Consider the following 27028-nt stretch of genomic DNA (forward strand, 5'->3'; position numbering starts at 1 on the left):
GGAAGATTCTCCTCGCCTTTCCCCTGGAGTCACACCTGGCCTTAACTTACCATTTAATGTCACAGTTGGAGGAAACTGAGATCAGTCATGATCAGCCAGGAGGTGCTCATGGGAGCTACCGTAGAAGCCCCACCTGTTCTCATCTCAGGGTGAGGGATTGCTATGTGCGATTCTGGAGACATTTTTAGTGGTTACAACTGGGAGAGGAGTTCACTGGCATCTAATGGATAGGGGTCATCAGCATCCAGCAATGCACAGAACAACCCACCACAGAGCAGCCCCTGGAGGCTGGTTCAGATACCCTACTCTAGACCCCAAGACCATCTAACAACCCAGGGAAAGGCTAGCTGAGGGATGGGTGGGCACAACTCTCCAGTGGGCAGAACTCCACACTCCAGAACTCATTCTTGCTCTGGGTGGTTCCAAGGCCCCTAACCACCATGGGCCCAGTTGTGGACTGAACATGTCCCTGCCAAAAATCCATATATTGAAGCCCTAAATCCCAATGTAATAATACATGGACATGGGGACCTTTGGGAGGTAATTAGAGCTAGATAAGACCATCAGAGTGGGGCCCTTGTGATGGCATTAGTGCCCTTAGAAGAGAGAAACCAGAAAGCTTGCGCTCTCTCTCTCTCTCTCTCCCCACTGTGTGAGGACATATAGTAGGAAAGCAGCTGTCTGCAAGCCAGGAGGAGGGTCTCACCAGGAACCAAAACAGCTGGCACCTTGGTCAGGACTTCTAACCTGCAGAATGGTGAGAAGTAAATGTCTGCTTGTTTAAGCCCCCAACCTAGGGCATTTTGTCACAGCAGCCCAAGCTGGTGAAGACAGGCCCCTTCTGCTTGCAACTGGCCCAGATAGAGGCTTCTCAGCGTTTGTGTGTGTTTGTGAATCTGCACCTGCTGCTTGCACCAAGGGAGTCCATTGCGCCAAGGGAGTCACTGCACCTTTCCTGGCGCTGGAGATAGCCCAGCATGTGGAGATGTAGGGCGTGAAAGCGGGCCATTTTAATTAGATGGCATGCAGACCCCCCTCTGCCCGGCACAGGGTGGACCGCCAGAACCAACCACACCTGGAGGTAGGACCCTGGGGGTCGTCAGGTGGGGACCTTGGTTACGCATATTAAGATACATTCTAATGAATGGATACAGGGTTGCCAAGCATACAGGACCTTTCCTGTGGGTTGCGGACCAGAGCCCCCTACTACAGTCGAATTGATCCCAAGATAGGCATGGATTGATTCCCACCAGCGCCAGTCCCTACATGGGAGTTCTGGGATTGGGCCTGAGAGCAATTCGGGCCAATCTCTCCCCAGGGCCCTGGATGGTGAGAGAAGTCTGGGGACTGCAGAGTCCCTACCTTGTCCTCTCCCCCAGCACCTGCACAGACACACTCACACAGCACCTGTAAACGCACACAGACGCACGTGCATAGACACTTGCACGCGCACACAAACACGCACACAAGCGGAGGCACATAGATGCACATCGATAAGCACATAGGCACGTGCACCCACGCACTCCGGGACAAAGACGAGGCTCTGGAGGAGCGGTGGGGCCACGGCGAGCCCGGGCTCACCAGGACAGGGACCTTTGACACAAGGCGACCTGGCCCTGGCCTCCCGATCGCACGTCCGAAAACGGAACTCGCCCTTGTGGCTCCCCCACCCGGCCTAGCGACGTCTGAAGGTGGGTGACAGAGCGTGGAGGCCGCAGCAGCAGGGTAGCCCTCCCCTGCTGCCCCGCCCCGACCCGGGCCCAGCACCGCCCTCCCGGCTCCTTGGGAGTGCGAGGCGCGGCTCCGCCCGCTGCCTCCCCGCCCCTGGCTCCGCCCCACCCCGCCTCGGGACCTCATTGGCTGTGGCCGTAACAACCTTGTCCTCAGCCCCGCCCCCGCTCCGCCCATCAGCCTGCATTGGCAGCGACGACCTCATCCTCCCAGGAGGGGCGGGTGGACGTCGGCCTGGAGGCGGAGACGAAAGAGAGATGGACGGGCATCCCAGCCAATGAGCGCGCGCAGCACCCCTAGCAACTGAGTCTCGCCAATGGCGTGGCGGGGCGGGGCCGCGCGCTGTCAGCTGCGGGGGCCGGGGGCGCGCAGCGATCTGCGGACGGCTGGGCCCGCTCAGCGCCTCGGTGCCCGGTCGCCGCCTCTGCGACCCGTGGCCCGGGCATGGGCGCCGGTGCCGGCGGCGGCACGATGAGCAGCACCCTGGGCAGCCCTGTCCGCGCCTACGACTTCCTGCTCAAGTTCTTGCTGGTGGGCGACAGCGACGTGGGCAAAGGCGAGATCCTGGCGAGCCTGCAGGATGGCGCGGCCGAGTCCCCTTACGGCCACCCGGCGGGTGAGCGTGGGGCCAGGTTGGAGGGGAGCAGAGCCGGGGAGCGCGCGGCGTGCCGGGAGGAGCGAGACCCGGAGAACGCGCGGGGGCCAGGGGAGCCAATGGGGGGCCGAGGAGCGAACGGGGGGCCGGCCGGGAGGAGCGGGGCCCGGGGAGTGCGCAGGGGGCCTGGGAGCGAGCGGCGGGCCAAGAAGCGCAAGGGGACCGAGCGGAGCGGGTCTGGAGAGCGCGCTGCGGGCGGGGGAAGCCGGGCCCAGGCACCGGAGTAGCGCACCGAGGAACCGGGGGCGCAGAGCCAGGGACCGCGAGCGGGGCCGAGGGTGTGGAGTGCGCGAGGGGCCGGCGATTGGGGAGCGCGGGGCTCCCCACCCGCCTCTCTGCCTGGGTCGGGCGCGCGCTACTCGGGCTGCCCTGGCTACACCCCCGTTTCCGCACGTGGGGAACACAGCGCGTCCTCCACAGCCTCATCAAAGTCTGCTTCCCGGCGGGAGCTAGCGGCTGCACTGGACGCTGGGGTCCTTTCGGCCCGGGATGTCTACGAGGCGGAAGGGAGCGGACCTCGCAGGTGGGGTTTGGGGGGGAGGTCGGCTGGGCTGCTGTGAGTGGGCCCATCCGGGAGACCGCCAGTGCGTGAGACGCGTTTGGAAAGGATGCGTGGGGGTTACGGAACAGGCGGGCGGGGTTGGGAGCGGGATCAGAGCGCAGCGGGGCGGAGGCTCCCAGGTGGTGGCTCTGCGCGTGGGTGGGGTGGAAGCGGGAGAACTAGTCTGGAGGCTTCTCCAGGGCTCTTGGAGAGTCTGAGGGGCTCCTCGCCCTGGTGAACAAGCCCAGGAGGGCAGGAAACCCAAATGACCCTCGGGGCCGAGGAAGGCAAACACTGGTGTGAAATGAAGGAGAGTGGGTTCCAGGTCCAGGGGAGCGCAGGACTCAGAGCTGAGCGTAGTGAGCGGAGGGTTCCCAAAGTTTGAGGTTTCAGGGCGGCAGCCCCCAAGGCCGGGTAGACATTAGGCGGGAAAGCAGGGCAGGGGAGAGGAGAGGAAGGTGAAGTGGGCAGAAACCTGGGCAGGGAGGCAGGAGAGCCAAGGTCTTCACCCAGCAGGCTGCTCTGATGGCGCAGGTTGGGTGGCTGTGAAGAGCACCTCCTGCCATCACTTTCGGGGGACATTCCAGGGACAGAAGGCACGCTTGCAGCCATACCTGGTTGCTCAGGGTCCTACCCCCCCCCCCCCCCCCCCCATCTCCTGGCCTTGCAGTCTGTTCTCCAGGAACAGAGGAGGGCAGCCCAGGGAGTGGAGTCTTGATGTTCAAGCCAGCCTAGGTTTGCTTCCTGCCCTGACCAGGCAGGGCAGAATTGAGAACACAGTGCACAAGAGGAAGTCCTGGATCCAGAGATGAACTTGACTTGAGGCAAGAGGGGCAGGGAGTACAGGGCAAAGGTTGTGGTAGGGCACAAGGTGGGGGTGAGGGATGTAAAGAGAAAAAGTGGCCTGCAGGGTTGGCTGAGGGAGGGAGTCTGTGGCTCCAGAGCAAGGAACAGAGCAGCTGCTGGGGTGGCCTGGGGCAGGCCTAGGAGGTTGGAGGGGTGGGGGAGAGCTTGGGATGGTTTTGGAGAACCACGGACTCTTCACCCCAGGGCCTTGTGAAAATGCACATTTGGCCACTGATTCCAGAACTGTGTTCTCCAAGGTGATGCCATCAGCCACGTGTGACTTTTTAAATTTAGGGTAGTTAAAATGAAATACAATTAAAGGTTCATATTAGCCACATTTCACACGCTTAGCACGACGCTTGGCTAGTGACAGATGTGGTAGAGCCCTGCAGGACAGCCCAGCTCTGGGGCTTAAGCCGGCAAAGGGCGGGGGTCCGCAGGGCCTGGGGCTCCATGGATGGATGAGCACAGAAGAGATGCACGGTTCTTATAAATCTGTGTGCCTGGGGGTGGGGGGGCAGCTGTGGCTTTGAGTTCTATAGTGGGTGAGTGATGTGGGGCACTTAGCAGGAATGTGGGCAGAGCTCCCTTCTGGTCGGTTTGAACAGCGCCTTGGGGCTGCTCTGACGCACCACTTTGTGTCACAAGCCCAGCCAAGGACTTGTAGAAGCAACTGCTTAACACTTTATTCTAAAGGTTTTTCCTCAGGGGCACCTGGGTGGCTCAGTTGGTTAAGGGTCCGACTTCAGCTCAGGTCATGATCTCACAGTTTGTGGGTCCCAGTCCCGCATGGGGCTCTGTGCTGACAGACAGCTCAGAGCCTGGAGCCTGCTTCAGATTCTGTCTCCGTCTCTCTCTGCCCCTGCCCTGCTCGCACTCTCTCTCTCCCTCTTTCTCTCTCTCAAAAATAAAAAAATAAACATAGAAAAAATTCTTTTAATAAAAAAATAAAGGTTTTTCCTCAACACAGAGGGGAGGATTTAGGTGAAAAAGACACTTTCCACAAAATTGCAAGAAGTTGGCATCAATTACGTTATTATTGTTAACGCTGTGTCCATGGGTCATTCTGCATCCCTTCTGGGCATTGGAAGGAGAGCGCTTTTCAGCAAGTCTCTCCATCCCCACCCCACCCCCAACCTGTGCGTGCAGCCTGTGTGGCTCTTACTTTGCCCGGGTTTCTGAACCTGGGCTGCCGTGTCCATAGCTGCTTGGTACTAGTTAGATGTTCAAGTGTCTTGGGTGCTGACCATGAGTCTTCACCACCACTGTGTGTGTGAGTTCTTTATTTTGCTGCCCCTCTAATTAGCCACATTTCATTTTTTAGGAAGGGCTGGTATTTCCTGAGAGCTTTCATGGTTGAGGATGTCTGTTGTCTTTATCTGTGAACAGTATCTCCGTCAGGTTACAATAGATTCTCAGGTGGTATTCTCTTTCCTGCCACACTTTGTAGCCATTGTTCCAGGGCCCTGGGGTTGGATGGCCCTGGGGTTGGATGTGGGTGCTGGAGCCTGAGGTCAGCTGGCTCCCCTGCCTCCCTTCCCCCCGGGGTGGGGGTGGGGTGGGGGTAAATTAGCCTTTTCTTCTCAGTTGGAGTGTCTCAAAGTTGAATGCTTGGTGTTGAACTTTCTGATACACTGTGTACTCTTTGAATTTGCAGGCTTTTTTTTTTTTTTTTAAATTTCGGGGAAATTTACTTTATGTTCCTAAAACATCTTCTGTTACATTGATTGGTGTTTCTGCTTCAGAGACACCAATTGTATTGGTTTTCTATGGCTGCTGAGCAAATTGCTGCAAACTTAGGTAAAACACAGATTTCTTACCTGACAATCCTGGGTGGGCCCAGTGTCCCTGTGCTGAGGTCAAAGTGTGTCGACAGGGGCTGCGTCCTTTCTGGAGGTGCTGGCGGTGAGTCTGTTGGCTTGCCTTTTCCAGCTTCTAGAACCTTCTGCACTCCCTGGCTCCAAGCCCCATTCTCGCCTTCCGCACTGCCTCCTTTCTCTAGCCGCACCGCTGCAGCCTGACTCAGTCTCTCTTCTGCTTGTAAGAGCCCTTATGATGGTGCTGGGGCCCATTTGATAATCCAGGATAATCTCTGTATTTTAAGATCACCTGATCAGCAAACCTAATTCCTTCGGCAGCCTTAATGCCCCTTTGCCATGTAACCTAATGGAGTCACGTATTGTGAACATCACAGTGTGGGTACCTTGTGGGGGTGGGTGAGATGATTCTGCCTTCTGCACCCATTATCCTGATGTCGGGTCGTGTTTTCTTGCCTTCCCCATCCATTCGCTTCTAATTGCTTTCATCTTTCTGTCTCTTCTGAATTTCTGTGAGCATCTCAAGCCTTTCCTATTTGTCGGTAATTTTTACTTTAGAAAATTGTTTCTGGCTGTTTCTTTTTTATTATTTCAGTGATAATGCTTTGATCTGCATTTTCTTTCTTTTACAATTTTAATTTAAAATTTAAAAAAATTTTTTTAATGTTTATTTATTTTTGGGAGAGACAGAGACAGAATGCGAGTGAGTTAGGGGCAGAGAAAGAGGGAGACACAGAATCCAAAGCAGGCTCCAGGCTCAGCTGTCAGCACAGAGCCCAATGCGGGGCTTGAACTCACGAGCCGTGAGATCATGACCTGAGCTGAAGTTGGACGCTCAACCCACTGAGCCACCCAGGCACCCCTTTAATTTAAAATTTAAAAAAATTTTTCTTTAAATAGGGGCGCCTGGGTGGCGCTGTGGGTTGAGTGTCTGACTATTGATTTCGGCCCGGGTCATGATCTCACAGTTCATGAGATGGAGCCCTGCGTTGGGCTTTGCACTGGCAGCGTGGACCCTGCTTGGGATTCTCTGTTTCTCTCTGCCCCTCCCCTGCTTGCAGTCTCTCTCTCCCAAGACAAATAAATTTTTTTTTTTTAAATTTTTTTTTCAACGTTTTTTATTTATTTTTGGGACAGAGAGAGACAGAGCATGAACGGGGGAGGGGCAGAGAGAGAGGGAGACACAGAATCGGAAACAGGCTCCAGGCTCCGAGCCATCAGCCCAGAGCCTGACGCGGGGCTCGAACTCACAGACCGCGAGATCGTGACCTGGCTGAAGTCGGACGCTTAACCGACTGCGCCACCCAGGTGCCCCTAAATTTTAAATAAATAAATAAACATTTAAATTTTTTTCCTTAAATAATTTATTTCATTTAAAAAATCTCTTTTTTTCCAACTTAATGCTTTTGTTAAATTGCTCTTTTGCATGAAGTAACTAGGATGAATGTCCTTCTGTTCCTTGGGTCAGGTTTCATTTTAGGTTGGGTTCTTTGTCTCTCTCTCTCTCTCCTTTTATAATGTTTTGTTGAAGTGTGATACACACGTAGAAGAGCTAAGGGGCCCACCTCTCACTTTGGGGCCTGCTGACCCTGGAGCCTCCGGGGGATCTTCGTTCAGCCTCTTCTTCCAGGCAGAAGTGGGGAGAAAAGACCTGGACAGCCTGGCCCTGGCTGGGGGAGTGAAGTCAAGGCCACAGCTGGGCCCTTCTTCCCCTGTTCCCTGCTGACAGTGTCTCCCCTTGGCCCCAGCTGTTACCTTTCCTTCTCTGATTGCTGAGTTTCTAGTTGGGAGAGGCAAGTAGATTAAACTGACACGAAATTCTACAATCTCTTGCCTCCCGGCTTTTTCCCCAAAGAGACTTATTTTCTCTCACTGCTTTCTCCTGGCTGTTTCACCAGCTTCCTTTTGCCCACAGGAAAATCCTGTCTTTCTTTTTCTGCTTCATTTTTGCTAGCAGCTGTAATAACAACCCCCCTTACTGAGAGTGTAGAAGAATCATCTCATGAGATAAATTAGGCCCAGAGAGGGTGAGTACTCCCTCAAGGTCACACAGCATGAGTGAGAGCAGGAATGTAGATGGGGTGGCTGGCTCGGGGCCCCTCTGTGGCCCCTCTGGTTCAGAAGAGGCTCAGAGAAGTGGCTTTTATTCCCTGGGAGGACCATCAGAACGTTTTTGCTGAGTGATCCTGTTGTGGGGTTCTTCTCCTTTCTATTCGCCTTGGACAAGTGTTGCACCAGGAGGTGGTCGCACACCCCTGCTGCCTTCTGCAGTGCTGCAGACCCCGGTGGATCTGCCGATGTCAGAGCTACTCTGCCGGTTTCCCGTGGCAACCACTGCAGGATTTGAAGCCCGGTTTATAAAGCCATCTCGTGCATGTTTGAACTGAGACTCACATTGTATTGTATCCCAAGTTATTTCCTTGAGAAGGAGATGATCTCCCACCTCCTTACCTCCTGTGGTGCCGCCACGAGCACACGGTAAGTTTCTTCAACGCTGTTGTTTTAAAATTATGTCGTAAGTGCTTCCATGCATTTGAGAAGAATAAAACTGCATTTGTATCAGATTTTCTCTTCCTCAAAGCCAATCATTCAGCCCCACGTCCCCATGTCCTGTGGCGCCTCCTTCCTACAGGGGGGACTGCCCCTTTAGTCTAGCCTTGAACCCCAACCCAGGTAACCCTGACTTTGGGTGATGGACAAGGAGGGGCTCAGATCCCACCGGCTGGCCCAGGTTCCTCCTGTGCAGAGGGTCAGCTTCTGGACGGAGACCCCCCAGCCACCCACCCCCTGCTGTGTCCTCTGCCACTAGCACTGGGCGCTCCCAGCTGACGGCCACGTGGCTCTGCCTTGGCCCTGCTGGCTGCACCTGCTCACTCCTCGCTTGGGCCTTCTGGGGTGAAGAGAAGGGGCAAGGTATATCGGAAGCAATGGAACCTATTGCTTGAATTTGCAGGCTATCGGCTCACTTCCCATTAAGAGATTCAAACGTTTGGGGCTTTCTTCCCAGGCTGCTTCAGCTTAATTGGCTACAAGGAAGGGATGATGTATAAGCAAAAACTGAAAAGAGCTGCAATGTCCAAGGGGTTGGGCTTAAAACATCACAGATGTAGACTTTATCAGACCCACAAACAAAACCACGCAAAAGGCAGTCACCACAGAAGATAGCGGCTCCCGATGATGTCATCGGGGTTTGCCTTCTTCGCAAGTGCCTCTCAGGGCGGTTCAGTCGGTCAACTGTCAGACTCTCAATTTAGGCTCAGGTCATGATCTCACAGTTCATGAGATTGAGCCCCACATCGGGCTCTTGGCTGACAGTGCAGAGTCTGCTTGGGATTCTCTCTCCCTCTCTCTCTGCCCCTCCCCGACTCACGCACACACAAGCACACTCTCTCTCTTTCTCTCGCTCGCTCCCGCTCTCAAAATAAATAAACTTAAAAAAAAAAAAGAAGTACCTCTCTTCAGCTTTCCTCCTTGGAGGTCTCGACCAGTCTCCCCACTAGACCTGGACCGCCCTCTGCCTGGGCTCCAGGTTGTGGGGCAGCTCCCGCACCTCCTGAAGCTGGCCCCACGCCTGCACCATTTTGGCCCCAGAGGCTGCCAGTGTGTGGGTCAGCTCCCCCCACCTCGCGTGGCCCGCTGCCAGAGATGCCGGACTTTGGGGTTCTGTGAGCGGGTCACTGCCTCTTTGTCTGTAAACAAGGCACCTCGGTTCCAGTGATGCCGCCCGCCCCTTCCTCTGAACTGAGGATTTTGCCCTCTGCAGATGCTGTTCTAGAGTCACCTTCTTCCTCTGCCTGCAGCCCCCTCCCTCCAGTGCGCACAGTGCCTGCAGTTTAGTGCATTTCTTCTGGTTCGCAACAGCTTCTCCCAGCTTGTCTCTCTCTGGCCAACCGACTGAGATTAGGCGCACACAGAGTTACAGGTTATTTCACTTTATTTTAAATGTGTATTTATTCTGAGAGGGAGTGTGTGCGTGCACACAGGGTGGGTCAGAGAGAGAAGGAGAGAGAGAAGCCCAAGCAAGCTCCGTGAGAGCCCGACGCGGGGCTCAATCTCACAAACCATGATAGGGGCGCCTGGGTGGCTCAGTCGATCGAGCATCTGACTTCAGCCCAGGTCACGATCTTGCGGTTTGTGAGTTCGAGCCCCGCGTTGGGCTCTGTGCTTGGAGCCTGGAACCTGCTTCTGATTCTGTGTCTGCCTGTCTTTCTGCTCCACTCCTGTTCATGCTCTGTCTCTCTCTCTCTCTCTCAAAAATAAACATTAAAAAAAAATTAAAAAAAAAAAACAAAAAACAACAACCATGAGATCATGACCTGAGCTGAAATCAAGAGTTGAATGCTCAACCGACTGAGCCATCGGGCGCCCTGTAGCCAATAATTAATGAATTGCCCACCCCAAGTGGGACTCAGCTGAGTTTGCTCATGTATTTGAACCATATTGTCACTTGTGACACAGATGGCATTTTGTTTGGTTGAAAAAGAAATTTACGGAGGCAGAATAGTAAATACATGCATTAAATTCTAGCGGACCCTAATCAGAAGGCTGGAAAGTATCTTAATGGGCAAAATAAATTGATAGATGTGTAGAACATTAGCTTCTCTCTTAGACTGAGAAAACCCATTTGGAAGTAAAACCTATTTCAGTTTAGAGTGATGTGCGCATTCCAGAAGGCAGACCCACTGCCTTGTGGGTTTAAAGAGTGTCACGGCGGCTTGATGTCCAGAGAGGGAAGGCCAGAGGCATGAGACCAGGGGTCCATCCTGCGAGGCCAGGAGCCTGTCCTTGGCCCTGAGCGCCCTCTCCATGAGCACTGGGCAGGGTGGGCAGTGGGGGCACAGTGTGGGAGTGCAGTTGGACAGTGTGTCCATGTCCTGGGGCTGCTGTATCAAACCACCACAGATGGGGGGCTTACAACAATGGACATGTATCTGCTCATGACTCTGAAGTTGAGGTGTGGGCAGGGCCCCACTCCGCAGGAAGGTTGCAGGAGAAAGTCCTTCCTGGAATCTCTGTGTGCAGTTTAAATGTGGGAGGGAATGGACTTTGCAATTGACCTCTGTCTCCTGTGTGGCCAAGCATCCTCTGGCTCTGCTCTCTCCTGACAGGTGACAGTCAGGGGAGGGGAGGGGCCTGCCAGGAGCTGGCCCCTGGTCCTGCTGCAGGTGACACAGGGACTCTATCCTTCCCTCCCACTCTGTCTTGGGGTTATCACACTTGGCCCAAAGGATGTGCCGCTGGGTGGGGAAGCCTGGGAGAGACCAGGCCCTGCTGTGGTGTCTGGAGGCAGCCACGGACTCTGAGAAAAACCGCCTGGGTCTGGAGCTCAGGGCCCAGCTGGTGGTGACATTGGCCGAGGCTGAGCTGAGCCCACACCGTGCCTCCTGTCTGAACAGGAGCAGCATCAGGGATGGTCCGCCCTCTTCTCTCAGACAGGAGACTGTGGTCACAAAGGTGTCCAGCTTGGTGACCCACCTCAGGGCCCCACCACGCCCACGGGCTGTGAGGACCTGGCCATGCATGACCCTAGGAGGCAGCTCTGGGCACTCTGTCTCCGGCAGCCCTCCCGCCCCCAGCCCCCTTCCCAGAGATGAGGCCCCCGCTGCCACCGTCTGCCTGGGTACCTGCCACTTCTGTGGGCTTCTCAGGGAGCCACTGTGCTTCCCAGTTGTGCTATGGTGACAGCGGCTCAGCACAGGGGCCCGCATGTGCCTAGCACATGCCCGGCTGGCCCCCCACTTACTCTCCCTCTGTCCATAGTGACATACAGGGGATCCATGTGCTGCCAGCAGGGTCCAGCCTCTCGCCTCTCTGACACTTAGTGCCTGGGACCACGGTTATTTATGAGGCCCCTGGCATCTTTCAGGTGAGTGGAGATGACTCCTTGTTCAGGGTGGTTCATCCCAAACTGTCTTCTGGGGCGCAGACAGGTGCTCGGTTTACTTTCCGGCTTTGGGACGGTCACTTAGCTGGTTATGGCCATGACCAGTGATGAGGGCATATCCTTCCCCCAAGACATCACACTGTCTCAGCTCCTGCAACTCCAGAAGTAGGAGGCTGAACCAGAAGGCTCGGAGCTCCTTCTGAAGACACACGCAGCCTCAGTGGGTGGGTTCAGTTGACATAGGAACTTGCTAGAATACAGCACCGCTGGCTGGATGAAGTGACCATCTAAGTGAGCAGAGTGTCCCAGCCAGGAGTTATCAGGGGGCCTGGAGCCCACAGTTCCCCAGGGGCCAGGTGGGCAGCCCCTGGCTAAAGTGGGCTTTGCAGGAAGGGTGCCAATATCATCAAGAACTGAGCACTTTAGGGTCGCCTGGGGGGCTCAGTCGGTTGAGCGTCCGACTTTAGCTCAGGTCATGATCTCACGGCTCGTGGGTTCGAGCTCCGTGTTACGCTCTGTGCTGACAGCTCAGAACCTGGAGCCTGCTTTGGATTCTGTGTCTCCCTCTCTCTGCCCCTCCCCTGCTCATGCCCTGCCTCTCTCTCTCTCTTTCTCTCTGTCCCTCCCCCACTCACTATCTCTCTCTCTCCCCCCTCTCTCTCTCTCTCTCTCTCTCTCTCTCTCTCTCTCTCTCTATATATATATATATATATATATATATATATTTACATATATTTAAAAAAATACACAGGGCTCGATCCCATGAACCGTGAGATCATGACCTGAGCTGAAACCAAGAGTCGGATGCTTAACCAGCTGAGCCACCCAGGTGCCCTAGGAACATACTTTTCAAAAAGGAGTTCTGCAGAGAGATCACTGATGTTAATTTTAGTCACTGACCTCTGTGTAGACGTGATGAGCACACATCAAGTCCCTGTCTTGAATGTGACTTGCTTTTAGAACTGTTTAGAAATGCAAGGGGGCCCACTGAGGGGCTGGCACTGGCCTTAGCTGTGGGTCAAACTTGTCACCACCCTGAGTCCTTCCCACCACTTGGTTCTGTGAGGCACCCCAGCATCTTCCAGCGGAGGGCCCTTCTGATCCAAAGAGCCATGCAAGCCAACTCTGAGAAGGACGTATGTGCATACGTTTTCTTTGAGGTGAAGTTCACATAATATAAAACAAACCATTTTATTTTATTTTATTTTATTTTATTTTATTTTATTTTATTTTATTATTTTATTTATTTTATTTTATATTTTATTTTATATTTTATTTTTAAATGTTTATTTTTGAGAGAGAGCACACAAACAGGGGCGGGGCAGAGAGAGGGGGACAGAAGATCCCAAGCAGGCTCCACACGGACAGCAGCAAACCTGATGTGAGGCTCAAACTCACAGACCATGAGATCATGATCCCATACGAAACCAAGAGTCGGACACTTAACCAACTAAGCCACCCAGGCGCCCCTAAAACAAACCGTTTTAAAGTGAACAATGAAGTGGCATTTTATACAACTGCCAGCACTTTCCAGTTTCAGAACATCTTCCTCGCCTCTCAAAAGGAAGCCCCTCCTCCCAGCCTCTGGTGGTCACAGGGCTGCTTTCTGATCTTTTCCCTCAACGTTAGGTACATTTCTCAAAAGTCATCCTCTCAGAGATGAATATGTTTGTAAGTGATATTTAACCGATATTTACGCCAGCAGAGAATTCTCCTCCCTGACGGCTCACATCTATGCCTGCGTGCTCACTAGAAGAGAGAGAAGCAGGTGGTGCGCGAACTGAAATAGATCGCTAAATTATTTATTCATCCTGCGGAGCTAAAAGTGGAGTGAATGGCTTGGCATTTGACGCTTCCTTTTTTTTTTTTTTTTTTTTTAAGAAGGCTAAAATTATATCTCTTCTCTGTTATTCTGACTCACTCAATGAGCATTCCAACAGGCTTTGTTCTAGAAGTTTTTGTGTGTTTTTATCTCATTTTGATGGACAGAGTTTTCGAAGAATTAGTTAAGTGCAGCAAACACGAATTATACCTGTTGGTCCTCAGCTTGACCCCACTCATGTCAGAATACTGGGTTCTCCTGGACCGACGTTGAAGGTAGCATGCCACAGAGTCAGGGAAGAGGAAACATCATAAAAAGAGCAAACACGTAAATAGGAGATAAAAGAAAACATTGCGGGAGTGAGAGAACGGTTCAGTGAGTAAGTTGAGGAGAGGAGAGTTAGGCCGTGAAGAGAGGTGATTTGGGGATGCGTCTGTGGCAGCACAGCGGTGTTAGGGGTGTATCTTCGGGGGCCCAGGGGTCCGGGGGAAAAAGCTTTTGCCGAGGCGAGGTGCCTACAGGCGGTAGGTACACAGGCTGGGTTAGGGTTAGGGTTAAGGTTAGGGTTAGGCTGTAAGTAGCTGGGGCAAGTGCGTTCTACCAAGTGGTAGGGGAAACTGAGGCAGGGGAGCATGAGGAAATCGCTGGTTGTCAGGACTGGGATTTGATCCCAGGCCACACAGACCTCCTCCCTGTGGGGCCCCAGTGGGTTTGGCCCATCTCCACTCTCACCTTCCCCACCTGGAGAAACCAAGGCGCATATCACATGGGGAAGCAGCGCATTTTCAAGCTTTATCTCTGGCCCCACCCCAGCTGGCTCCACGCTGTCCCCAAGTCCCCACTACAGGGGCAGAGTGAGTGGCACACAGCTGAGCACATGGACCCAGAGACGTTTGGGAGCCCAAGCCCGGAAGGGGCAGGTGCTGGTGGAGCACTGGGCTGCGTGGTCCCAAGGGTCAGGGGTCAGCTTATTCAGCAGGGCTGTTCTAATGGGAACCGCCACCTATAGTCATGGAGTGCAATTTTGGGCCTGGCAGCTAACGATTAAATCATTATTGTTGAGCCAGAGTCCCTCGTAAGTGCTATTTACTGTTAGTGAAATTCTGAGACACAGGTCATTGTACTTCTCTTTTGGGAAGATGTTAAAATGTATCTTTTGCAGGTTTTTCTAGGATTTGTAGGTCAGACATTCTCTGTTCCTCTCTCCAGTCACTGTGCTTTGTATGTTTTCTATCATACTGGACGTTAAAAAAAAAAAAAAAGGTTATTTACTTTGAGAAAGAGAGAGGGGAAGCAGGGGAAGGGAAGAGAGGGGGAGAGAGAGAACCCCAAACAGGCTCTGTGCTGTCAGCACAGAGCCTGATGTGGGACTTGAACCCACAAACTGTGAGATCATGACCTGAGCCGAAACCAAGAGTCCTATGCTTAACCACCTGAGCCACCCAGGTGCCCTCCCCCCCCCCCCCCCCCCCGACTGGACATTTTTGATGGAAATAAAAAAGTCAGCTCCAAGCAGCTCAAGCAGAGAGTTTACAGGCTCACATGACTGACAAGTTGAAGGACAGGCCTCCTTTGAGGACTGTCTGGTCCTGATGCCTGAGCCTGTCAGGATTCTCTACTGCTTTCTCCCCATCTACGCTTCTGTCTGTAGCTTACTTCCAGCTGACTTCCCAGCTCCTCTCCTACCTGGTGAGGAAGGTGGCCACGGGCAGCCCCGAACCGTGGCAATGTGATCACTGCCAGGTCTGACGCCAAAGTGGAGAAAGTGGTGAAGAGTCCCTCCCTTGTGAAGACTCCCTTGGAGTCACTCTCCAATGCTTTGGGGTCACTGGTTTTTATATTTTGTCCATCCCTGAGAGTTGTCTGCAGTACTGTCCCAGGAGGAGCCGTGCAGCCATGGCCAAAAGCAGAAACTCAAAAGGGAGCAATCCAAAAACAATAAAGATCCTGGAAATTTAAAATATGATGGCAGGGGTGCCTGGGTAGCTCAGTCAGTTAAGCGTCTGACTTCAGCTCATGTCATGATCTCGTGGTTCTGTGAGTTTGAACTCCGCATCACGCTCTGTGCTGACAGCTCAGAGCCTGGAGCCTGCTTCAGACTCTGTCTCTCTCTCTCTCTGCTCCACCCCTGCTCATGCTCTGTCTCTCTCTGTCTCTCAAAAATAAATAAATGTTAAATGTTAAAAGATAATTTTTTAATGTGATGACAGAAATAAAAATTTCAAAGAAAGAATAAAAGATAACATTGAGACCATTTTCCAGAATGTTGAGAAAAAGAGATGCAAAATAAGACACAATAAGAAAATCAGAGAGTAGGTTCAGGAGGCCCAATGTCTTAGTAAAATATGCCAGCAGGAGGAAACAAGTGAATAATTCAAGAACATTTTCCAGAATCTAAAGATTGCGTCTCCAGATTGAAAGAGCATGTCAAGTGGTCAGCATAACAATGAAGATGCCCCATAACAATGCATGAAATTGCAGAGTGCTGGGGCAAGGCCTTACAAGCAGAAAGACCAAAATACATTTCAAAGGGTCAACAATCAGTTTGACATCAGACTTCTCAACAAGAACTCTAGAAAGTAGACCTGCACACTTCTGAATGAAAATTATTTCCTACCTCAATTGTGTGCCCATCCAATCTCAAGGAAGAGTGAATGCAGACTACAGACATGCCAAGTCTCGAAAACTATCTTCCACAACCCTTCTCAGGAAGAAAAAGGGAGAAGTAAACCAACAGACAGGGAGATGTGATTTCACAGTAGGAGAAAGGAGGGCCCAGGAAGACAGCCATGCTCCCAGTTCGCATGGGAGCTGGACAGAAGCTCTGGAAAGATATCCCCAAGAAGGTGAAACACCTGAAAGTTTGGAAGTACTGAGAGGAGATCTAGATAACTGGAGGAGATTTTAGGGATGTGTTAGTGATAAATGCAGAGAAAACTAAACAAAAAAGCAATTTTTAACTCCAGTAAAAACAAAAAGTTATACATGAAGAACAAACACAGTATATACCACATGATCCAGCTGTGGATAGTGTTTACTTGGTCACATTGATGTAAAATTAGATATTGATCTAGTTAAATGGCAGATAACTATACTGTGTGTGTGAGAGAGAGAGAGAGAGAGAGAGAGAGAGAGAGAGAGAGAGAGAGGCATGTGGAGTGTGTCAGTGAGAGGACTACATTTTCAGCTTCCACAGTGGGAAGTTTATTAAGGCCTAAGTGTGAAAAGACAGGAAGTAGGAATACAAGTGTGTTTACAAACTTGGAAATACATAGCAAAGGAAATTAAAAAGATGGGTAATAGAACACTGTGGTGGGGTGTGAATCAGGGCCTGTCATACTTAGTATAGCCTGTCCATACTAAGTCTCTGACACTTGAAACTACGTACATCTATGACTGATGAAAAAAAAAAAAAAAAAAAAAGTATAGTTTTATTTGGGGTGCTTAAAAAGACCATCAGGAATGAATTCTTTTACATTTATGAAATCTTTTTTAATTGTGCATCAAAAAAAATAAGTACATAAGGACACTTTGTAAATCAGAGGAACCAACCCAACTCAAGCGGTGGGTTAATCTCCTAAAGGTTAACAATGAAATTACCTTTCTGGGCTGTGAATGGTGAGAGCTCTCTCTTAGTGTCTCGAAACAGACATCCAAAGCCAAGGTTCTCTCTAAACTGAAAAGTACTTATTTGTTGCTTCATGTAAATGGTAAATGGTACATTCCAGGGGAAAAATTAAATATTTCCAAAATTAACTTTGAAGTTACTCTCTGTATATATGTTTGTGTTTATAAACATTTAATTATACATGTATATATTCTTATTTATTATGTGATTGTCCATTCTATTTGTTATATATGTATATATTATATTTAACATATGTATGTATATAATCTATTATTTGTATATATACGTATATGTATTTGTACATATCTATTTGTATATATCTATTTGTGTGTGTGTATATGTATATATATATAATGTATTTATTGTGCGTGTGTGTGTTTCACGCCACACACACCCAATGCTGACTGCTGCAAAAGGAAGGGTGTAGGCATTTGAAATTGCCTTCGGGAGATAATGGGATTTTAAAGGGTTGTGAAGAGGGACGCCTGGATGGCTCAGTCAGTTAAGCGTCCTTCGTCAGCTCAGGTCATGATCTCTCGGTTTGTGGGTTCGAGCCCCTTGGCGGGCTCTGTGCCGACAGCTTGGAGCCTGGAGCCTGCTTTGGATTCTGTGTCTCCCTCTCTCCCTGCCCCTCCCCTGCTCATGGTCTCTCTCTGTCTCTCAATAATAAATAAACGTTAAAAAAAAAAAAAAATTAAAGGGCTGTGAAAAGGCCCTTGGTGGGTCACTCCAAAGAGTAATTTCACAGAGCCTGAAGCTACTGACCTATGCAGTTTCGGGAATATCTACACTCTGCCTTAAAACCCCGGGCAACGTGTCCACAGAATGCGAAGCAATCTGTCCTCCGCTTCTGCCATGCCGTGCATACTGTATTGCCCTCATCCTGCTGTAAGACAGGAGGGTTTATGAATGTGATGCTCTTTCTCTTGGGGCTTTTTGGCGGGGGAGGGGTAGCCAAGTGTAAGGTAGGTCTGTAGGTCTGTCAGGGACCACAGCTAAGCTGCTTGCACCTGACACTTCTCTAGCTGCGTCTGAGGACCTTGCTCTCTGAGCCTTGGGCGCTGGGGTTTTTTGGTGGAGAGCTGCTAAGATTTCACACCCATCCCAGGACGTTCTCAGGGTGAGGCCTGATGAAGTTTTGGGGTGGTGGTGGGGTTCAGAGTTGCTGGCCAAGAAAGAATTTTTGAAGACGCCTTTAGTGCAAAAAGGTGATTGATTTTATTAAAGCTGGGGACAGGACCCAGGGTCAGAAAGAGCTGCACTGGGGCTGTGAAGAATGACTCCTTATATACTATGGGGCTGGGGGAGGTAAAGTCGAGAGGAAGTTGTTTTTTTTTTTTTAACGTTTTATTTATTTTTGAGACAGGCAGAGAGAGAGCATGAACAGGGGAGGGTCAGAGAGAGGGAGACACAGAATCTGAAACAGGCTCCAGGCTCCGAGCTGTCAGCACAGAGTCCGACACGGGGCTCGAACTCACAGACCGCGAGATCATGACCTGAGCCGAAATCGGCTGCTTAACCGACTGAGCCACCCAGGGGCCCCAAGAGGAAGTTTTTAAAAGGGATTTTCATGTGCTAAAGACTCACAGATTGCTGGAGGCCTAGCTATTTCTGGAGACCTAGCTAAGGTGGTTTTTCCCTCTAGCAAAGCATTAACATCAAGACAGTAGGGAGTTCCTGGACTTCAGGCTATTGATGAGATTGCCTTTTTCTTATAAAAGGGTGGAGACTCTTATCATTTTAACCATTTGTTTGTGTGGTTTTTTTTGTTTTTTTTTTTTGTTTGTTTTTTTTTGTTTTTTGTCCCTTCCAGTTTTTGTTTTGAAGTGTCCCAAGAGAGTGTCTTAAAGGGGGGGGGGCGGGGTGCAGCTTGTACTTTGCCCTCAGCGCCCCCTCCTGTTGCCTCATCAAGTCCGTCTTGTAGGGCTTCTCTCTCTCCTATCTATCCCCCAAGAGCACATTCCCCTTTAGATTTATAACTCTTAATCCAGCTTTCCTTGTCAAGACATCCGAAGTCTGGCCACATCCCGGAACGTTTTCAAGGCTGGTCTTCTCTAGGTTTGTGTGTTGTGAGAGAGATTCCTGAGGAAGTGGAAAATGAAGCAAATGGAGCGACGCAAAGCCTGGTGGGTGGGTTACTAAGCAGTTTGGATTCTTGCGATCATACACTGTGTTGCGTCTGTTTTTTGGAAGGGAGAACTGCTCTCTGGCTTTCTTTGGTACCTGATGCAAGCCCTGTCTCTCCCGGGCTGTCCCTCCTCCAGTCCAGCCCAGTGTGTCTTCTCCTCCACAGGCCTGGCAGAAGCGTTCCTGCGACTTGCTCTGTGAACACAAGAGTGGTTTCTCAATGAAGGAGAAAATTGGTTTCTGGTAGAATGGGAAGGAATATTTTTCTTTTTAAAAAATGTTTATTGCTTTTCCTGATTTTAGGGGGTAAAAATACATGCCCATTGAAGAAACTTGAAAGTAGGGAAAGGCTGGGGTAAAAAAAAAAGGTTAAAACGACCCAGATTCCACCACCCAGAAACTTCCAGGGACAACATGGGGCAGGCCCTCACAGTCGCCCCACTGTGCGCGCGCGCACACACACGTTTTCTCTTTACACAGCTGAGATAATGCTTCGTACTTCATTTCACATGCGATACTTTTTTACTTTACATTCTTAGTAAATTAATTAAATTAAATTAAAAATTTGGGGAAGGGATCTCAGTGTTTTGCCTGGGAGTGGGGCCTAGGAGGAACGGTCCCAGGACAGGAGACAGGGCGGGAGGGAGGGCCCAGAGATGAGGGGCAGAGTCAGGCTGCAACCAGCCGCCTGCAAAGCGGGGGGCCAGCGAGCCCCGAGCCCCACAGGCGACCCTGCTGCCAAACGGTTCGGGGGCTGGAATCCAAGTCCGAGCCCGCTGGCTGCAGCCGCCTTCCCCTCGTGTAGTGGGACGGCCTTGGGGTGGCCGGGGGGGCCGAGGCAGCGGTGCCTGGTGAGGAGGGGAGAACTGGAGGCCCCGTGGGGTGAGCAACGGGGCTGGTGGACACGGGCCAAACGAATCCGGCAAGACCCAAAGCGGGGTCCGGTCCACCTGCCCTGTGAATCTGCCCTGGTGAGACGTCCTTTCCCTCCCCCGGAGAGCTCTCTTCGCCGGTGCCCTTTTGTTGGGGAGGAAGTGTGAGGAAGGACTTTGAGGCCAGCAGCATTCAAGCTGCCCCCACCTCCTTCCACAGGCATCGACTACAAGACCACCACCATCCTGCTGGACGGGCGGCGGGTGAAGCTGCAACTCTGGTGAGTGGGTCCCAACCCCAGCTCTGGGAGGGGGGAGCGGTGCGCCCGTGAGCAGACCCCGTGGAGGTGGGGATCTGCGTCCACTGAGGCCTCATCCACGGGAGGGAACTGCAGGGCCTTTGTGGGTCCCTGGGAGTCTGTCCAGGATGTGGCCTTGCTGACACCTGCCTCTGCCTCTGCCTCCCCAGTGCCAGGAGGGGCCCGTGAGTGCAATGGAGACAGACCCCTGGCAGGTGTGGGGAGGTTGGGAGGCAAGAGACCCCCCCTGCCCAGGTCTGGACTGGGTGTCTTTTCAGTGCCCCCTCCCCCACCCACCCCCAGGCTCTGAGGTTCGGGTCACAAACCCCTGCCTCTGCCCCTCAGCTTCAGGTGGGATGGGGGTGGGAGAACTGAGCGTTCCTGCTTTGACCAATCCCTGGGTTGCCCGCCTCCCTGTGTGACTTGCCCAAGTACTGTCCCCGCCCGTGTCACCCCTTCTCCTGGGCCACCTGCTGGCCCTCTTCGCCGCCCCCCAACCCCACACATGCCCTTGAGCCTCCAAGCCCTGGAAGCCTCTCCTGCTCCCTCACTCCCTCTTTCCCAGGAGCAGTCAGCCCCAAAGTCCAGCCGGGAGCCTCTCCGCAATGTCCCCTCAGCACCTGTCCCTTCCCGCCACCCACCCCACGACGTTTGGGTTGTGGGTAAGGCCTGCCCCACCAGCAGCCTGTGGGTCAGTGAGGCTCAGGCACCCTGCTCTCACCTGCAGTGTTCTCATTCCTACCTTGCACGCACCCTTGGCACAGGCCTGAGCAGCTGCAGGGCCCTGGGCTTACCCTGCCTCATCTTTCTCCTCCCCAGGGACCATCCAGGGCCCCACCCTCAGCCCATACTTGCCCTGGATGCCGAAGGCTGCTCCACGTCTCCTAGGCACCCTCTCGACATTTCCCGATTCTGTTTTTCATCTGAGTGGCCTGTCTTAGTAAATGCCTTCATGTCCCTGCGCCCCCAGTTGCTCTGGCCAGACCCCACGGTTTTCCGCGGCACCCCCACACCAGGGAGCATTCCCATTTCACGAGAGCCACCCATCTCCCATGCGGAGCCGGTGGCTACCTCCCAAGTTTGCCCTCCTCCTGCGTCTCCTCGCCCCTAGACTTGTAGCCACCCCGTCTGCGGGCAAAGCCTAAACTCTGTAGGGACTGATCTGGGAGTTCTCCGTGCATTTGCTCCCAGCACGTGAGGTGTTCCTCCCACGTCTTTGGCCACGGTCAGCACCTCTGACACTTCTGAACCCCAGGCCCTGCTCTCCTCAGCAGAGCCTCATCTAGGACTCAGAAGGCAGAGGTGGGTCACCAAAGAAAAGCCGTGCTGGGTCTCGCTGTTTGTATATGAGGACGCGCCTGGCGTGCAGGGGAGGCCTGCCCTCCCACCCTCATCTCTAGGGGATCGCGTGTTGATGTGGGACTGTTGATTGCACATGCAGATGAGTGTTGCCCTTCTCTAACCTGCGGGGAATCACCACCCGCTGGACCCGAGAGCCACAACCATGAGAGCAGGCTGCTGGAATCTATCCCAGGGAACGTTACTTCTCTTTGTCCTGATTTATGGTTCCTGGAGCTCCATTCCAGGTGTCAGGGGCCCCCACATCCATTCCTCGTATTGACAAACTTAGGGACGTACCTGCAGTGGGATGGCCACTGACTGACCGTTGTAAAATATGTTTGCTATGGCTCCCAAGTTCAAAACCCTATTGTCAGGAAGAAGCAGTGATTTCTTCTCACTGGCCTCCAACATCTTTTCCAGGGATACATCCGGGCAGGGAAGATTTTGTACCATATTCCGCTCCTACTCGCGGGGCGCACAGGTAACATCCCCTGAGCCAGGAAGTCAGACTGACTGAATAATGGCATTGGAATGTTTGTTGATGCAAGAATCTCAAAGTGTTTAATATGATTTGATGAAAGAATCTCAAAGTGTTTAAAAAAAAAAAGAGTCTGAAAGTGTGGCAAGGAATGTTCGGTGGCTTGCAAACCATCAGCATCAGGGATGTATGTGTGCATGTGTTATGTTTGCACACACATGTGCACGCGAGCTCTGTGTGGCCGCAGGGGTGTGTGTGTGTGTGTGTGTGTGTGTGTACGTATGCGTGTGTGTGTGCACATCTGTATGTGTGCACCTGTGTTCGCGTGACTGTGTGTGTATGTCTGTGCGCATGTAGGAGAGCACTCTGTCCAGGTGGGTGGGCTCTGCCCCTAGGAAGGTGGTCACCCTTGCAGTCCCTCCACATTCCATGTCCCTAGAGCAGCATGTGGATCGGGGGATTTGAATGCTAGTCCCCAACTTACCTTGACATTTGAGAGTGGATTAACGAGCTCATGAAGCACCATTAGAAGTAAATATTTAACTACTGCTTTTGGTAGACAAATAAAAATACTGTGTTTTCCATTAAAATTAGTAAAGTGGTCATTTAGCTGGCTGTGAGTCTGTGACTGAGTAGCCTGCACACTGGCCAGCATGGCCCAGAGCTGCGCCCACCTCTGTCCTGTAAGGTAAGCCTGGTGCCTCTCTCCGCAGGGTGTGATCCTGGTCTATGACATCGCAAACCGCTGGTCCTTTGATGGCATCGACCGGTGGATTAAGGAGATAGATGAGGTATGAGCACTGTGCCAGAGCACCATCCGAGTGGGCTTGAGGGCCGGGGCACGAGGCTTCACCAGCAAGGACACCAATCCCCTCCCTGGACAGGACCGGGCCCTGACCTGGAGCCCCACCACGCCCAGGAGCCAGAGCCGCGAGCTGCCTGCTGGCACGCTGACCTGGCCAACTGCCGATGTGGGTACAGAGCAGCCCCGCACTCGTCATATTGTTTCCTGCAGCTGCCGGAACACATCGCCATAAACAACAGAAATGTGTTCTTTCACACTTTGGAGGCCAGGAGCCTGAACTCCAGGGTCATCGGGGCTGGGCTCCCTCTGAAGCCTCCAGAGGAGGGTCCTTCCTGCCTCTTCCAGTTCCCGGTGGCTGCCGACAGCTCCTGGCCTGTGGTCCCGTAACTCTGCCCCCACGTGGCTTTTCCCCTGTGTGTCCTGGGTCCTCTCCTCTTCTCACAAGGACACCAGTGCCTGGATTGACGGCCCTTCCCAGTGGCCTCATCTTAACCAAATACATCTGCAAGCGTCCTTCTCCAATAAAGACACGTTCTGAGGTTCTGGGTGGGCGTGAATTTGGGGAGGACGCCATGTACCCCGCACACCAGCGGTGCCAGGAACAGAAGCACAAGTAACCCCTGTTCCTTGCCTTTCTGTCACCCTTCAGCATGCCCCTGGTGTCCCTAAAATCCTGGTGGGAAACCGCCTGCATCTGGCCTTCAAGCGGCAAGTCCCCACGGAGCAGGCCCAGGCCTACGCAGCGCGCCTGGGTGTCACCTTCTTCGAGGTCAGCCCTCTGTGCAACTTCAACATCACCGAGTCCTTCACGGAGCTGGCCAGGACCGTGCTGCTGCGGCACGGGATGGACCGACTCTGGAGGCCCAGCAAGGGTAGGCACCCGCCAGGCTGTCCTCCAGCCCCTGGCCCGCCTCCCAGGACCCACCCGAGGCGGCCACATCCATTCCCAGGGAGTGGATGCAGTTAATTAGAAGTCACCGTGAACAGTTTTGTCGGAAAGTTCATGAGAGGCACTTCTGAAGTGTGTGCGTAGGCAGAGGCGTGTGTGATGAGAAGGAGCCAGCACCTCCCCACGCGGAGCGGGGCCCCTGAGCCTGCAGGGACGCAGCACCCGAGGGCCACGTTTGCCAGGCGCTCAGACGCCAGGCTTTGCCCACACCCTTCCCCCGGGCCCCCCACCCCTGGTGGTTTTGGGAAGAGCTTATCATGTTAGGAGCGATCCGCTTTCAAAGAGGGGAGCTTGAGACAGAGAAGTGCACAGAGTGTTGTCAACACCAGATCCCTCCGTGTTAATTCGTCCAAAGACCCGTGCTGTTTTTTTTAAATTTTAGTTTATTTATTTATTTACTTTGAGAGAGAGAGCAAGAGAGACAGAGACTGTGCACAAGCGGGGGAGGGACAGAGAGAAGGAGAGACAGAATCCCAAGCAGGCTCTGAGCCATCAGCGCAGAGCCCGACGCGGGGCTCGATCCCACGAATTGTGCGATCGTGACCTGAGCCGAGATCAAGAGCCGGACGCTTAACCGACTGTGCCACCCAGGCGCCCCAGACCTGTGTTCTTATTTCATCTGCTTTGTGGTGACATAGTCGCTGTCACCATTTTCCACTGAGTAATCTGTCCACATATTCCTGTTAAAGACAAAAAGACAAAATCTGTAGTCATTGAACTGGGTGGCCTAGGGTTGACAGAGCAAAATAGGGTTCTTCTGAATCAGGGATCCTCCCCCTCAGCACTGCTGCCACTCGGGCGGGGCCTCCAGTGCACCACACCCCCTGTCCCCCAGCTGTGGAAACCACAAGCGTGCCGGGAGTCAAAATCACCCCCAGTTACGAACCACTGAGCCGAAAGAGCTGTTTGCTGAGCAACCCTGGGCCTGACCCCTTTGGGGGCTGTGGGGGGGGAGGGGGCACACTGGGAATGCCCCTCCTCGGCAGGTCCCCAAGAGCCCGTCCCACCGGGCAGGGAGCCCAACTCGCATAAGGGGCAGTGTAGAGGAGATTGAAGACAGCATTGTCTCCTCAGGTGCTCCCTTGGACATGTCATTATACAGCTGGTCACACGTGTTGCCAAGGTCAGCTGTGCAGTCGGGAAGGAGGTCATCCCTGATGCCCTTGGTCTCTCACCCCAACCATGGGAGCGTGAGTGCCATTGTCTCCCCTCCAGGTCTGCCCACCTCTTGGACCTGGAGGGAAAGACGGCAGGGGTCTGCAGTCCGAGGCCACTAAAGCAGGCAGACTGGTCTCCAGCCCTGCTCAGTGGCACGTGTGGGTCCGGCGGGTGGAGCCCTCAGCCCCAACACCCCAGGGAAGGAAGGTGGTCAGTCTGTGTCCTACACTAAACCCGTTTCCTTTCCTCTCCTCTCCCAGTGCTGACCCTGCAGGACCTCTGCTGCCGGGCTGTGGTGTCCTGCACACCCGTGCACCTGGTGGACAAGCTCCCGCTGCCGATGGCCTTGAGGAGTCACCTCAAATCCTTCTCGATGGCCAGTGGTCTCAATGCCAGGATGATGCACGGCCGCTCCTACTCTCTCACCACCAGCTCCACCCACAAGAGGAGCAGCCTCCGAAAAGTGAAGGCCACCCGCCCCCCCCAGAGCCCGCCCAAGCGCTGCCCCCGGAACAGCTGTAAAGTCTCCTGAGGGAGGCGCCAGGACACAGACACTGGCCCCTCTGCGAGAGGCTCTGAGCCGTCACATGTGGGACTCGGGAGCCCGTTCCAGGCGCGGGAAAGCACCTGCCGGTCTCTCGTGGTGATCGTGCCGCCCCGCGCATTGAAAACACCCCGCACAGCTCGACGTTGGTGTTTCTACATGGATGTGCATGAAGCTCTTGCTTTAGATGTGTGTTTATAAAGGGGGTCAGCACTCTGCTCGGCTCCTGATAACGTGAGATTTCAGACGTCACTTACGTCGTGGCTGCAGCACGGCCTTTGCTTAATAGGACTGCTTTTATAAGAGCGGTGACGTGTGTCGTGAGTGCAAATTCCAGGGACCCTGGAAAGCAACGGGGGAGAGAAATTAGTCTTTGACCTCACAAGAGGGCCTTTTTGTAAGTCTCCTCGTCACATCGGAGCACGAGTTTATGAAGTGCTGTGGAGAATCAGAGTTGGCACGGCCGCTCTGTCCGGCTCGGGTCTGACATGGATTTGATAAAGTTTTTGCTATGTTATTTACCATGTTTGGGGATTAATAAGTGATTTATATGCATATTTTTCTGTAAATCTACATTTTTTTGTACAAGATGTTCCACAAGTTACAAAGCTAAGGGAAGAAAATGCCAAAGATATCTCCAGTTGTGCCAAAAGGCCACAACATAGTTACAACAGATCCAGATCGGCAAGGAAGATATCGTTCAGAGCCGTGTCGGTAAGGAATGAAGTGGCCACCATTATTTAAGAAAATGTTTCCTGACAATAAAATGTACACTTGTTTCTTGGTAGGGTCGTCGGCTGGTTCCTTCTGATTTTGCGTATTCACATAGCCCTTCATTTCATTTGCTTTATCAAGTGTTTCAAGCGCCACAAATTCGTGCCAGTACATGGAGCTGGCAGCAAGGCTTTGTTCCTGAACCGTGGCATGTGTTGAAAAAGCTTCCTTTCCCTAGAAAGACATGTAGAGGCAGAAAATGGGAAGTCTTGGGGGCACCAGGGTGGCTCAGTGAGTTAAGTGTCCAACTGTTGATTTTGGCTCAGGCCACGATCCCAGGGTCATGGCCTCTGCACTGAGCATGGAACCTGCTTGGGACTCTCTCCCTCTCTCTCTGTACCCGCCCCCGGTCATGCTCACTCACTCCCTAAAAACAAGTGGGAAGTATATATTTTTATTTTTTATTTTTTATTTTTTAAAATTTACATCCAAATTAGCATCTAGTGCAACGGTGATTTCAGGAGTAGATTCCTTAGTGCCCCTTCCCCATTTAGCACCCCCAAACCCATCCTGTAACCCTCAGTTTGCTCTCCATATTTATGAGTCTCTTCTGTTTTGTCCCCCTCCCTGTTTTTATGGTCTTTTTGTTTCCTTCCCTTATGTTCATCTGTTTTGTCTCTTAAAGTCCTCATATGAGTGAAGTCATATGATTTTGTCTTTCTCTGACTAATTTCACTTAGCATAATACCCTCCAGTTTCATCCGCGTAGTTGCAAATGGCAAGATTTCATTGTTTTTGATTGCTGAGTAATATTCCA

General features: G+C 52.5%; 1 protein-coding gene across 3 annotated transcripts; it reads left to right on the forward strand.

Moving 5' to 3' along the window:
* The first annotated feature begins 2053 nt into the window (after positions 1–2053).
* On the forward strand, positions 2054–26284 carry RAB40B (RAB40B, member RAS oncogene family). 3 transcript variants are annotated; one of them, XM_053893148.1, is made up of 7 exons: positions 2067–2347; positions 20144–20204; positions 21984–22044; positions 22755–22832; positions 22926–23012; positions 23496–23718; positions 25214–26284. In XM_053893148.1, exons 1-7 carry the CDS (start codon positions 2176–2178, stop codon positions 25483–25485), a joined length of 954 nt encoding a protein of 317 aa, XP_053749123.1. In that variant the 5' UTR covers positions 2067–2175; the 3' UTR covers positions 25486–26284. The 3 variants fall into 3 exon arrangements, with proteins under 3 accessions (XP_053749122.1, XP_053749123.1, XP_053749121.1); XM_053893147.1 differs by lacking the exons at positions 22926–23012; positions 25214–26284 and adding an exon at positions 24870–25149 and having other exon boundaries at positions 2054–2347; XM_053893146.1 differs by lacking the exon at positions 22926–23012 and having other exon boundaries at positions 2069–2347.
* Positions 26285–27028: the final 744 nt, after the last annotated feature.

The sequence above is a fragment of the Panthera pardus genome, unplaced genomic scaffold, assembly GCF_024362965.1.
Source record: "Panthera pardus isolate Hobbes unplaced genomic scaffold, ASM2436296v1 HiC_scaffold_3, whole genome shotgun sequence".
Classification (NCBI taxonomy): domain Eukaryota; kingdom Metazoa; phylum Chordata; class Mammalia; order Carnivora; family Felidae; genus Panthera; species Panthera pardus.

Excerpts from the sequence above, each read along its gene's own strand:
- RAB40B (XM_053893148.1), top strand. The coding sequence starts at position 2,176 with ATGGGCGCCGGTGCCGGCGGCGGCACGATGAGCAGCACCCTGGGCAGC. Across the intron at positions 20,205-21,983 it reads CGGGTGAAGCTGCAACTCTG|GGATACATCCGGGCAGGGAA; the intron begins GTGAGTGGGTCC and ends CATCTTTTCCAG. Across the intron at positions 22,833-22,925 it reads GGATTAAGGAGATAGATGAG|GACCGGGCCCTGACCTGGAG; the intron begins GTATGAGCACTG and ends CTCCCTGGACAG.